General features: G+C 30.1%; 1 protein-coding gene across 3 annotated transcripts; it reads right to left on the reverse strand.

Annotated features, from left to right (window-relative positions):
• Positions 1-526: 526 nt before the first annotated feature.
• On the reverse strand, positions 527-13910 carry LOC145269701 (uncharacterized). 3 transcript variants are annotated; one of them, XR_013865177.1, is made up of 4 exons: positions 13752-13910; positions 4119-4526; positions 1389-3536; positions 527-1326 (listed from the first exon to the last, which is right to left on the reverse strand). XR_013865177.1 is itself a non-coding variant. In XM_080125422.1 (3 exons), the coding sequence occupies exon 3, from the start codon at positions 3425-3427 to the stop codon at positions 2141-2143; it is 1287 nt and encodes a 428-aa protein (XP_079981548.1). In that variant the 5' UTR covers positions 3428-3536; positions 4119-4526; positions 13752-13910; the 3' UTR covers positions 527-2140. The 3 variants fall into 3 exon arrangements, 2 of the variants coding, with proteins under 2 accessions (XP_079981548.1, XP_079981549.1); XM_080125422.1 differs by having other exon boundaries at positions 527-3536; XM_080125423.1 differs by lacking the exon at positions 4119-4526 and having other exon boundaries at positions 527-3536; positions 13752-13906.

Raw genomic sequence — 13910 nt, forward strand, 5'->3', positions numbered from 1 at the left:
TCCTGATCTACATAATTGATCTTCCAAATCACATCCTTTCATCATTTGTAGACATTTATGCTGATGACACTACCATTTATGGTAGTACATCTAAGACAGTACACGACCAAGTTCTCTCCGATTCTCTCTCCTGATCTTGAGCATGTGGTACAATGGGGAAAGGAGTGGTTGGTTACTTATAATACATCTAAAACCAATCTTCTATCTTTACATCATCAACACTCTGATCCACATCTGGCATCAATTGAAATGAATGGCTCTCGTCTTCAGGAGGCCTCAAGTTTTGACAAGCTTCTGGGCTTAACCTTTACTCCTGAACCAAAATTTACAATATTGCATGAAAAATGTTAACATATCAGTTAATGCATTTTCTTTTCATAAAATTGAAATATGCATAGGCTTGAATTATATAGTAAATGATAGTTTGCTTGAAGCATTGCTAGTAAAGGAATATATGGAAGTTTAAAAAAAAACCGAGAGCAATGCAGACAGGACCAGTGTATATCAAGTCTGTTGGTGGTGCAGCTGATTATTTAACAAGATGAGAGAGTGATAAATGAATAAATAATTAGTCAAACACACTTGTCTATTTGTTTGTTTGTTTTTCCTTTCCTTACTATTGTGGCTCCAGTCCTTTCTGCATTGCTCTCAGCTTTTTAAAAACTTCCATATATATTTATATACATATGATATGTTACAGTTGTATTTTCTTTATGTGATCGGTCTTGACTGAAATTTTGTTTATGAGTTAAAAAATGGAAACTGCAGAGATATTGGATTTCATGTCAAATATGCTATTTGTTATAAAAAAGACTTTTAGGGTTTTTTTTCTGTGTAAAAAAAATTCAGAATGAAAAAAACAAACAAGAGACTTATATGTGTTACACGTTGTATTTTCTTCATGGGATTAGTCTTGTCTTTACATTTTTGTTCATGAGTTCAAAAGATAGAGAAATTTTATTTTATGTTAAAAGGATATTGTTTTGATCTTTTGTAAAATAAAGTAGAATGCCAGTCAAGTTTATGGGTGTGAATAACACACTCTATGAAAAATACTCCTGACTTTTTTTTGGGGGGAATGAAAAAACAAAATGGCAAAATGTCTATTTATATGAGAGGTGAAAGCAGGTTGCATCTTTGTTCAAATAAAAGATACATTTATATGTGGCCGAGATGAAGAGATTTGAAGAGGTTGTCAATTGGACCAAATAGAGAGATCTTTAGCAGGCATAATGAAAAGAATAAAAGGACCAAATAGAGAGGCATTTATGAGACTGAGATGAAAAGAGTTGAAGGCAGGTTGCAGCTTTGACCAAATAAAGAGATCTTTAGCAGGCTATCATGAGAAGAATAGAAGGCAGGTTGCAACTTGGACCAACAAAAGAGACCTTTAGGTGGTCGACATGAGTCGACTGATAATAAAGACATTAACATTAAGAGGGTTGACATGGTCGCAAAGAGGCCCAGAGTACAACTGATGCATATAGAATGTATCTGAATATTCGTTTTCTGTGTTTTGTTTTTTTATACATGTGAACACGTCAAGACTACATGATTAGAAGAGATAAAAGAGAAAACCCATGGGTTGTTGAGTGTTGTTGAGCAAGAGGGGCACAGGGTTGCACAGGCTATTTGTGGGAAGACTTTGTATTTCTAAGTATCTGCATTTCAAAGTGTCTTACAAACTACTGTATAAAGTAATCAAATGCAATATATAGATATATATATATATATATATATATATATATATAATCAAGACATAGATAAATTCTTATAAATAATAATTTAGTCTTTAATTGTATTTTTTTATATATTAAAAACAATTAGAGGTTGTATAATACTGTCAACATTCATCTTCAATTGATGTGATAAGCAAACATAATAATTACCAAAATATATTTTGCAAATAGCATTTCCTCTGATGAAATGAGCCATTCATTGATAATCCATGAGACAAGGAAATACTTTAATAATCGTATTCTTTTGTCAAACAATAAATTTCACTGTAATTCTACATGATTTCCATTTATATATATTCGTAATTTAGAGACTGTGTTTCATTATCTATAACTAAAAAGTGTCTTAACAAACCCCTGTATAAAGCGACTGAACACACTTGAGGGTAGTGTCTTGTAGGCACTTAGACTTTCTTTACATATCCATGAATTAGTCTCTTGTGTCTCGTTACCTGTTGCCTGCTTGCATATGTTGACCCACAAAATTCACAATGATAAGGTTTCTCTCCGGTGTGTGTTCGCATGTGTACTGTCACCTTTGCTTTCTCGCTAAATCCTGCACCACACACTTCACAGGTAAAAGGTTTTTCTCCTGAGTGTGTCAGTGAGTGAATTTTCAAACTGTTTAACGTATTAAATGCAGAGTTGCACATTTTGCAAGCATATGGTTTCTCTCCAGTGTGGGTTCGTGTGTGTGTATTTAGGCTGTATTTATCAGCAAACGATGAAGAACAAACGTCACAAGAGTAAGGTTTCTCTCCAGTATGGACTCTCATGTGTCGTTTCAAATAAGATTTGGCTGAGAACGAAGCATTACATATATCACAGGAAGGTTTTTCTCCAGTGTGTTTTATTTTGTGTGTATTTAGTCCATATTTTGTTGCAAACGAAGATCCACAGACAGCACAAGTGTAGTGGTTTTCTCTAGTGTGTGTCCGTACATGTGATTTTAATCCGCTGCTTGATGTAAAAGCAGAACCACAAACTTCACAAGAATATGGTTTCTCTCCAGTGTGTACACGCATATGGGTCTTCAGATCAGACTTTGTTACAAATGCAGTTCCACATACAGCGCAAGAATGGAATTTTTCACCAGTGTGTGTATGCATGTGCTTGTTTAGAGACGATCTGGCTGAAAATGCTCTTCCACACACTTCACAAGAAAAAGGTTTCTCTCCAGTGTGTATACGCATGTGGTCACGCATGGCCGACCTCGCTATACACTTGTATCCACACACTTTGCAAGAATGAGGTTTATTTCCTGTATGGGCATACATATGTACCTGCAGACCACCTGTCGACGTATACGATGACCCACAGACCTGACAAGAATAAGGTTTTTCACCTGTATGTGTTCGCCGGTGGATTTTCAGACTTGACTTCATTGTAAAAGATGAGCCACAAATTTCACAAGAAAAGGGTTTTTCGCCAGTATGTGTCATCATGTGGATTTTTAAATTAGATTTGGTTGAATATGAATTTCTGCAAACTTCGCATGGAAAATGTTTTTCTCCCTTGTGCGTTTGCATGTGCTTTTGTAACTTACTTCCCTTAGGAAATGATAGCCCACACACTTTGCAAAGTTTGTTAACAGTGTGAATTCTTGTGTGTTTTTTCAAATCTGACATCGTCGCGAGTGATGAGTTACACTCTTGGCAAGGAAAAGCTTTATCTCCAGCTTGTTTTCCCATGTTCACATTAAATTCATATGATCTTCAAATACGAAAATAAGCCTTTTGTGAATGTGACTATATATACTTTTATTCCTCACAAGTTCATAAATAGTCTGTGCTATAAACCCTGCAAATAAAATAAGATGTTTTACTTAATAAACTGTACAATATTATTTAAAAAATAAATTGTACACAAATATTTAAATATATTCAATATAAGCATTAGAATACTTATCACCATTGCAAGAATATTTTAAGTATGTCATGTGAAATGGAATATTTCTAGTATAAAAATTATACTGTGAATTCATTATATTAATAACAAATTTTAATCTAAATAGTTGTGATAATTATGTGCATATAGTTTAGTATACATAGGTTCATAAAATAATGGTTGACTCTGCAAATGAAATAAGATATTTTAGTTTATTATTGTACAATAATAAATAATATTTAGAAATAGATGTGCGCAAATATTTAAATATTTTGAATGTAAGCATTAAAATACTTATCACTATTAGAAATGGAATACTCATAGATAAAAATCGTATATTAAAAATAAAATCTACTTGTATTATTAAGCCTTAATAGTTGTAATAATAATGCAAATAAAATAAGATATTTTAGTTAATAAACCATAAAAAATAATTGAAAAATAGATGTGTACAAACATTTACAATATTTTAAATATGAGCATTTGAATACTTACCACTATTGTCGATGTGGAATGATCTATATTCATTGCCAGGATATCATTTTTTAGCCTGCTTTCCCGTGTGTATGTTTAATTGAAAGAGGATTTTTCACTTTACAAAAGTTGTTGTATTATTAAATGTATATATATTTTTCAAATGCTTGCTAAAATCATATATACACCTGACAAATTTTCTGTCATTTAAAATCAACAGAGAAACGAATTTATCAAATTTTATTTACAATTAAGCTTTTCCCATCAACAAAGAGAGAGATGTTTCGTCGTAGGGGTTGGTTTGTGTGTGTGTCTCAGCATTGTGGAGACATGTCAATCATGCTCAAAGGCTGTCCGTCTTCTATTTTCCCTTTCTCTCTTTTTCTGTAGTTTATATCAACTGTCTTACATAGACATCAACCTGCATTCCTGAAATGTAATATTAAAACTTTTACAATCTTATTTTTTATTTTTCACAATTCACATCTTCGTGACCAGAAATATAAACATTTCTTTGTTTTTGGTGATAATTACAATTCTGGTTATTATTATGGGACACAAGAATGTAGATAAAAAAATCCATCTAAAATCTGAATGTGTGCACATCTTTGCTTTCATCGGCCTTGCCCAAGCTTCATATCTAATGTTTTATCAACAATTCAACTGCATTTTTATTATTCTAACCCGATAGTTGTGAGAATTGTGGGGCATAAACTTCAATGAAACTGATTTTCATTTAATTATTATTCAACCTCAATTTATGAGACATATGCTTTGTTACGTGGCCATTATTTTTTTTTACTGTGTCATTACACTACAAATGTCTCAGGCTCACACACTGTTAGATACCATCACAGAAGAACAAACACATAAAACAAATAAGCATTTTTTAAGTGCAAGTTAAATGCATTTATTCAAGGTTCCTCCAAAAGAACGCATTTCATTATCTTTCCTAAGCCTTGTTTGCACACATGTGCTTTTTAAAAGTCTCTGTAGCCATCACCTCACCCTGACACGAGCCAACCATCCCTAAAATTTACGCAACCATCTTTCCTGGCGTCCAATTTGCTTGTCTTGTATTTTTGTCTCCTTTTTTTTTGCGACACAAGCTCACACACACTTGGTAATTTACATACGTGCTTTAACAGCTGCTGCTAATATTTTCGTCAGTCAGCTATCCTTTGTCTGCTGGTGATAATTTTCTCACATGCGCTCACACATGCTCAGTTATACCTTGACACAAAATAAGAATTATTTATATAAATTATACTTGAACAAAACATACTGATCATGACATTAAGATTTGAGATTGTGACAAATTCAGAATTTTAGGATAATAATAATAAATTTTAGGATAATAATAATAATAACAATGATAATAATAATAATAAATTTTAGGATAATAATACTAAATTGTAGGATAATAATAATAAATTTTAGGATAATAATAATAAATTTAGGATAAAAATAATAATAAATTTTTGGATAAAAATAATAAATTTTAGGATAATAATAAAAAATTTTAGGATAATAATAATAATACAATTTCAGGGTAATAATAAAAAATTTTAGGATAATAATAATAAATCTTAAGATAATAATAATCAATTTTAAGATGATAATAATAATAAATTTTAAGATAATAATAATAAATTTTAGGACAAAAATAATAATACATCTTAGGATAATAATAATAAATTTAGGATAAATACAAATTTTAGGACAATAATAATAAATTTAGGATGAAAATAATAATAAATTTTTGGATAAAAAAAATAAATTTTAGGATAATAATAATAAATTTAAGAATAATAATATTAATAATAAATTTTAGGATAATAATAATAAATTTTAGGATAAAAATAATAAATTTTAGGATAAAAATAATAAATTTTAGGATAATAATAATAAATTTTAGGATAATAATAATAAATTTTAGGATAATGATAATAAATTTTAGGATAATAATAATAATAAATTTTAGGATAAAAATAATAATAAATTTTAGGATAAAAATAATAATTAATTTTAGGATAATAATAAATTTTAGGATAATAATAATAAATTTTAGAATAATAATAATAAATGAATGAACATTATTATTGAAAATTTATATGTCCAAAGTCCTTAAACTAAATTGTTATTGTATCATGAATTTTATAACCAAATTTAATTAACGTGTTCATGAAGTTAACTTTGACATTATTTTTTAAAATCTCTTTTAAAGAACTTAAATATAGTGACATCACCTATAAAGCCAGTGCTGATATTCTAAGGAAGGTATTATTAAATATGTCATTCTATTTAAAAGCTGGTATTTAAAAAATATATTCGAAATATATCCAATACTGGCATTCTAACCTAAAATGCACCAAACATTAATGTTTTCTTTTTTCTTTCCTCGGTCATGCTCTGCAAAGTCAAAAATCAAAATAGAGTAATTCCATCTCAAATTATCCAGAAAAAAACATCTTTGACACCCTTACCTGTCACATTTTTTCCAAACATTCACCATATGTTGGTATCATAAAAACTAGGGAATCCTGAAAATTTGAGCTTTTAACTCCAAGCGGTTCTGGAAATATCGCAATTTTGGTATTTTACATATATCACCTCGAGGCGTCTGTCTGGAAGTGAGGTTCATAAAACTGTCCATCTTTGAGGTTCGATTGTGAGCTAACGAGGAAAGAACCAAACACCTTTTTTGGAGGAATTTAAGTGCAGACTATCAAGAATGTCTAGGAATAAAAAAAAATTCAATTACCAATAGTGCCACATGTTTTTTTTGGGGGGGTCACCTTAGACCAATACCCAAATTTCAGCTTAAAAGTTCAATAACTCAGAAACACTTCATTTTCAGAGGTTCTAAATGTGATTTTTGGATTCCTCGTATGGAAAACCTTGTCCTTGCAAATTTTCAAGGTTCTACCTAGTCTAGAAATTGATTTATGCCCAAAAACGTAATTTCATAATTTTGCGAATTTGCGCCTCGACACGATGTACATAAAATACCAAAATTGCGATATTTCTGGAACCGCTTAGAGTTAAAAGCTCAAAGTTTCAGGATTCCCTAGTTTTTATGATACCAACATATGGTGAAAGTTTGGAAAAAAATCTGTGAGGTAAGGGTGTCATGGTCTGGATGATTTGAGATGGAAATACCCAATATTTTTTCTGCAAAACAATCAAACTAAACCCAATAAATAAATATTTGAAGATATAAAGAACTTGAAGCATGGAAACATTGTCAAAACTCAATCAAGGCCAAAAATGAAAACAATTTCCATGCAAAATAAAAGAATTTTCCTGAGAAACTTGAATGCTTTGAGTGTCTAAGGTCCTCTCTATAACCTGGCATAATAGTATTCTGTGCCCAAATAAGATCTCTAACTTACATTAGCTTTTACGAGGAATAGTGCACCTTCTCCAAGTGATTTTACTTCAAGTAAGAGCAAGAAGCTTCATACTCAACCAGACTAGATGAATTCTTGTCCTGGAATCCAGTAAGATCAAGACGTCACAAAGAAGATAGTACAACATATTCAAATGGTCAATTGCGGAGAGGAAAATTATGTTCCCAACTTCTTTATTAACTCAATCTTTTACGAGGAATAAAGCACCTTCTCCATGTGATGTTACTTCAAGTAAGAGCAAGAATCTGGATATTCCCCCAGACTAGATGAATTCTTGTCCTGGAAGACATGTAGAGACCATAAGAAATGAACACTATAGCATATTTAAATGGTTCATTTAGGAAATGAAAATTATGTTCCCAATAAAACTATACACAGCTAAGATATACCATTATTATATACAAATGTCCCCATGAAAAAAAATGTTTAAATTTACTCCATAAACACCTAAAAAAATCGGATCAAGTAAAGAATAGATACCCTGTAGCAGACGACGCCGCTTGGCAGTGACAAGCGCACATTTCAACTAACACCGGTGACTCGACCTTGACATTGGCACAAGCACATAGCGTCGTTTGTAAACATGTCAAATAGCAAACATGCTCGAATATTCGCCAGCAATTTTTTTTGTAAATATATTATTTACAAAACTTTTGAAGATTTAAATGAAAAAATATATATTTACAAAACATTTTTTTTAAGTAAGTAATAAAATGAACGTATTTAAATAAAAGATATTTAAATAAATGGGTGTCTTTCTGTTTCTGATTTTTTCGACCGAGATTTATTTTTATGTACCATGTTTTTTTTTTTTGGGGGGGGGGGTTCTGTATGCGTTTTAAGACAATCCAATATTTATTTAATTATTCTTTAAAACATTAATTTCAGCGACAATTAATATGTTTTTAAAATATTTTGAAATATTAAATTTTGACAAATATTTGCAAGCAATATTTTTTTTAATTTTCTGAGTGTGTTTTTAATATATTTACAGAACTTTTTAATAACTGTTTTATTCTTTTTATCAAACAAACATAGAACTTTTATAATGACATATATATTATGGACTGTTTTTCAAACATCGAAATTTTCAAATTAAAACAAAAATAAAAGAAAGAAAACACTTGTGTATAATCAAAGAAAGCAAATATTTTATTCATTAGAATTAAGTTAGTTTAAATAATTCTTGTGTTATCACAAAACAATAAAGAAAACACTTCTTGTCTTATCAAATATTAAAGTGTTATGTAAAATAATTTATTAAATTATGTTAATGTTAAAACTAAATTAAGTATTTCGATAAAATATTTGTTTTATTATTTGATAATAAGAAATTTTTTGTTTGTTTAAAAGTTCTTTGGGGCACTTCTGCAGTATGCAGATGGCAGCTCTTGTTAGGGGTCGATAACTCCAATTTCTTCTTGGTCAAATAACGCGCCAAATAAGTAACAAATAAGATTTTCTTTTTTTATGAAAACATTTATTGTATAAAAATGTATCAATCAGAAAAATATTTGAAAACCAAAACATTTATTGTATAAAAATGTATCAATTAGAAAAATATTTATTTAAAAGTCTGCATTAGAAAATATAATTTTAATAAAACAATTTTGTAATGAAAGCAACATTGAATTTTTATAAAGTAAAATACCTTTTTTTCTAGCAAATAAATATTTTAAATGAAACATTTTTTTTAATTAAAGCAACTTTGAAGGGTCAACAACAAATTAATAATTTAAATGTCTTTTGACTGAGAAGTGCCACCTTGCGACAGTTTAATGAAACACATGAAGAAAAGATAGTTGTTATCCGCATACTGCAGAAGTGCCTTTTGGTGTTTTGTGAACAGAAAAAAGTGTTAAAATTAAATTAATTTTTCTAAATAAAATATTTGTTTTTTTTTGTTTACATGAGGATCACCACTTATCAAGGCCCGTAAGCCACTCGGGGATAAGGGTTATTTTGTGTGCAATAATCAATGGGATAATATCATAGTAATAGCTGGTGTTGGAGATTTGATAAAGCATCTTACTTAAGAGGGCGATTAATCAGGAATTTGTATATGTTGGACTTCAAGACGTCCAAGTTGTAGTCAGGTGGGAAACAAGCAAACGGAAGAGAATTCCACAGGCATGCACTTCTCAGAAAAAAGCTATGTTCATGGAATCTACGTTTTGATTTAGGCACAGATAAAGAGTGGGAGAAATTACTGACAGTGGTTTTAGCTAGACAAGTGTTTATCATGAAGGATTGGTGAGGGGGAACAAGAGATTGGAGCTCGGACGAGCACTTGCCATGGGAATAACGATAAAACAAAGACAGGCTTGCAACGTCTCTTCTGTGGGAGAGAGATTGCAGGGAAGAGAAGAGAGCATCCCCCACTAAGCCACAAAGTCTATTTTGTACTTTATCAAGGCAGGATAGGCTGTTTTTTAAGCTCCAGCCCAGATGTGGCAGCAGTACTCCATCTTTGTTTTATTATTTGATAATACAAGGAGCATTTTCTTTTCTTTTTGTTTCATAACAACACAAGAAATGTTAAAAACTAAAGTAATTTTTTAATAAATGCATGATTTCGTTTTTCGTGTCTTCTGTTCAGTTTTGTTACATAATCAACTGTATTTACTTCTGGTTGTTTGATTTATTTCTGAGCAGTGATCGTGGACATTACCTGAAAAATATACAAATTTATTTTCTTTTGGAAGGGATGGGCTCGTTTTAAAACTATATTTACCTCAGTATTTTCTTTAATTTTCTATTTTTGAAGACATCTATTTTTTTTTTCAAAAGTAACACACAACATTACTTGTTATTTTTGTTTGTTTGTTTTTTTAACTAAATAAACACTTTTAAATGACTTACCAAGCTAGGTAGAAAACGAACTTAGAAAAATCTATTTTATTTTTTCAAACAACAGTAAACAAGTAATAATATTTTAAAAAATATTATTGGATGTGTATTCTCTTTTAAAGACAATATCTTCTTCAAGAACGGTCATAAAATGTGTTTTCAATCGATATTTATTCATTAACTAACCAGTTTTCCTACCTTGCAAAAATGGACGAGGTACTTGTACAGTTTAATCAAGACATTAAAAAAATGAAAATATCGAAAAAAGGTTATATTGTACATATCCGTTTTGAAGTGACAATCTCCGAAAAAAAAAATTACACTTAATTTGATCGAGTAGTTTTTTTGTTTTTTTACAGCAGAAAAACACGTTTTTATTAGAGCGCGTTGAAGGCAGACATCTTAGATTTTTTGGTGCTAATGCAGAGAGTGATTTCCACGTTTAATTAAAGTTTTATATGTTTTTTGGGGGTTTGTTTTACTGTACACATAGATTCGAAAACGTTGTCAAAAAACAAATATATAGCAAATAAATGTCATCAAAGGCAAGATAAGTTACTTTTCTTCCCAACTGGATAATTTTTTGTGTTTTTATTTAATGTAACATGTTTATTCAGTTCCACAAACATATAGTGTTTACATGTGTTGGAAAATTCAAAATGGCACCAAACTCTCTGCTGAACACAGTATGTTTGGGAAAATGAGTTTAAAATAAAAAATATGCAAAATACTGTTAGAAACTAGCACAATATATGTTACTGTGACATACGCTGACATATATTCGGTGGGTTTTTAACAGTATGTGGTATAGTTTTTTTATTTTTACCTCATTTTCCCAAACTTACCATGTTTAGCAGATAGTTCAGCGCCATTTTGAATTTTCCAATGCATCAGTAAACACTGGATGTTTTTCAAGCCGAATAAACATTTTACAATAAATAAAAACACAAAAAAATTATCCAGTTAGGTTGAAAGTTAACTTATCTTGCCTTTGATAACATTTATTTGTTACGTATTTGTTTTTTGACAACTTTTTCGAATCTATGTGTATAGTAATACAAACCCGTTTTTTTCTTTTTTCAATTGTAAGGTTAAAGTACAGAATAGGTACAAAACACCCTCCCTCCCCATGTTAAGAATGGCTTTTTAAATAATAACGTTATTATTTCAGCACGGCTCACTCTCTGCATGAGTAACGATTTTTTTAAATTTTTGTTTGGAGGTTAGAAACGCCACGGGGAGATAACTCCTTTTAAAACGCCGACACTCCCTCCCCATCTTTAATACTAGCTTTTCTTCCTAAAAATCTAGGCACTGCCAAAAATGGCCGAAAAATCAAGTTGTTGTTGTTGTTTTTTAAAACGAAATTACATTTATTAAAATCCATTATTTCTGAGTAATTTTGTTTACCCAGAAAGATAAAACCCTGAATTTTATCATATAGAAAACAGAATAATGTAAACCTTTTTCTATTTTTAATTAAATTTTAAATGTTAAATTTTCCCAAAAAGTTAACAATTGACATTTTTTGTCTTGCACAAAAAACGTACATAAATATATATATATATATAAAAAAAACGTTTTTGAAATAATTTATTTAGTTGTTGTTTAAGTAAGATTTAGGATGATTTTCTATGAGAATATGCAAAAATATTATAATATAAGTACCTGGATTTCAAATAATTCCACTTCTTCATATAGGCAACCAGTTACTTTGTGTCGATCTAGACTCTAGATCGACAATGTTTACGTTTGTATTCGATAAAAAGCAAACTATGGAAGACCAAACAGGCCAAAAAAAACTTATTTTTCAGTGACGAAAATTTCAATGTATTATTAACGCTGAGGCTGGCCAGTACCAGATGGGTGATCATTTGTCTGAGTTGGTTTTTAATGTGTATGTGTGTGGGGGCAAGGCTAAAGCAGAATAATAAAAAAATTATTTCAGCGCGTTTGGTCCACCGTAGTCGAAAGTGGCAAAAGTTTTCAAACGGGATCGAAAAAATGATGCTATTTTTAACATAAAAGGGCACAATATTTATCGATTTTTTTTTTGTATCGATTCTTCAAAGCATGCCCTGTTTAATAATGGTCATGCATTATTCGGCTCGCTAAAAAAGATTCTTAATTTATTTATCAAAGATTTTAAAATGGCTTTTTTCCTATACATATTAAAAAAAAAATGTTTGTTTTGCTTAACTTAAATTAATTATTTTACTTAACATATTCACCGAATTTCACACTTCAAAACTCAAAAGCAGGATAATTAAACACAATCGAAGTTCTGATATTCAGACGTCAAAATAAGGTATGCAAACATTTTTTTTAATCTATAATTCTGTCCCTGGTTTAACTATGCAAAAGATCAAAGTGTAGTATCTGTTCCGGCAGATGCTGCACTTAAGATGATTTGTACCAGTCAATGGAGGGGAAACCCTCTATACTGGGACAATTATTATTTTTGATAACCAGAGTGACCCCTTTTAGGGGAGCTGGTTTTTACCTCACATTAAAAACGGCCTTGTGCCTAATTTGCTCAGTGGGGGAGCAAATAAATACCATCTATAATTCTGTCCCTTACAACAACACAATATGTTGTGTTCAGTTTCAGATGATTATTTTAAGCATATTTGTACCCCCTCAAAACAAGAGGGGTTAAGCAAAAAAATATATATATATATATATATATATATAAATATCGTTTATGAAAAATAAGTACACTGTTATAAAGTTCATAATCGCTGAAAATTTCGTATTGATCGGATAATTACTTGATTTTTGGTAAATTTTTAAAGTACCCCCTCCCCCAAGTTTTGGCGGTGCCTATAAAAATCGAACCTTTTGCTGTTATCATAACAAATTGTTTTTTTCGCTGTAAAACAAAAACTACTTGATGTGAAATTTTTTTTTGGAAAACTTCATTCCATAACGGATACGTACAATTTAAACTTTTTTCGATATTTTCATGTTTTAATCTCTTGATTAAACTGTACAAGTGCCCCTTTTTTGCATATATCGATAAGCACTGTATAATTTTCGAACCGATTACACGTTTTAAAGTGAGTAAAAGCACTAAAAACTTTTCCAGATAGGTAGAAGAGTAACTTATCTTGCCTTTGGTAATATTTTATTTTAATTTATTTTTTTACTTTTTCATACACCTGTGTATTGTAACCTGCATTATCTTATTTTCAACCTCCTCATCTTAAGAACGGCTTTCGGAATAAACACCCTTTGCAGGTTGGACAACCGACACTAGTACACATTGACCAAATAATTGAAAAGTTTTTTCTTGTTTTTTTTTTTTTTTTTAATAAAGAAAAATGTAAAAAAACAAAAAAAAAAACACATCTCCAAAGACATAAACTAATTCAAGTAACATTATACTTACTTTTATCTGATTTTCTTTCGCTTAAAAATGAACGCGTGGAAAGATTTTCGAATTTAGTATCCAGTCCGCAGTCAAAATTCAAAATGGTGGGTGACGCCGAAAATCAGCTCCGCATAAAATCAAAAATGTTGAAAATAAAGACCAAAGCAATATATTTTT

Source organism: Euprymna scolopes, chromosome 45, assembly GCF_053919585.1.
Source record: "Euprymna scolopes isolate OS-2025 chromosome 45, ASM5391958v1, whole genome shotgun sequence".
Taxonomy (NCBI): Eukaryota; Metazoa; Mollusca; class Cephalopoda; order Sepiida; family Sepiolidae; genus Euprymna; species Euprymna scolopes.

What these genes read in the sequence shown, in the direction of transcription:
- LOC145269701 (XM_080125422.1), bottom strand. Translation starts at nt 3,427, where the DNA reads ATGGGAAAACAAGCTGGAGATAAAGCTTTTCCTTGCCAAGAGTGTAAC.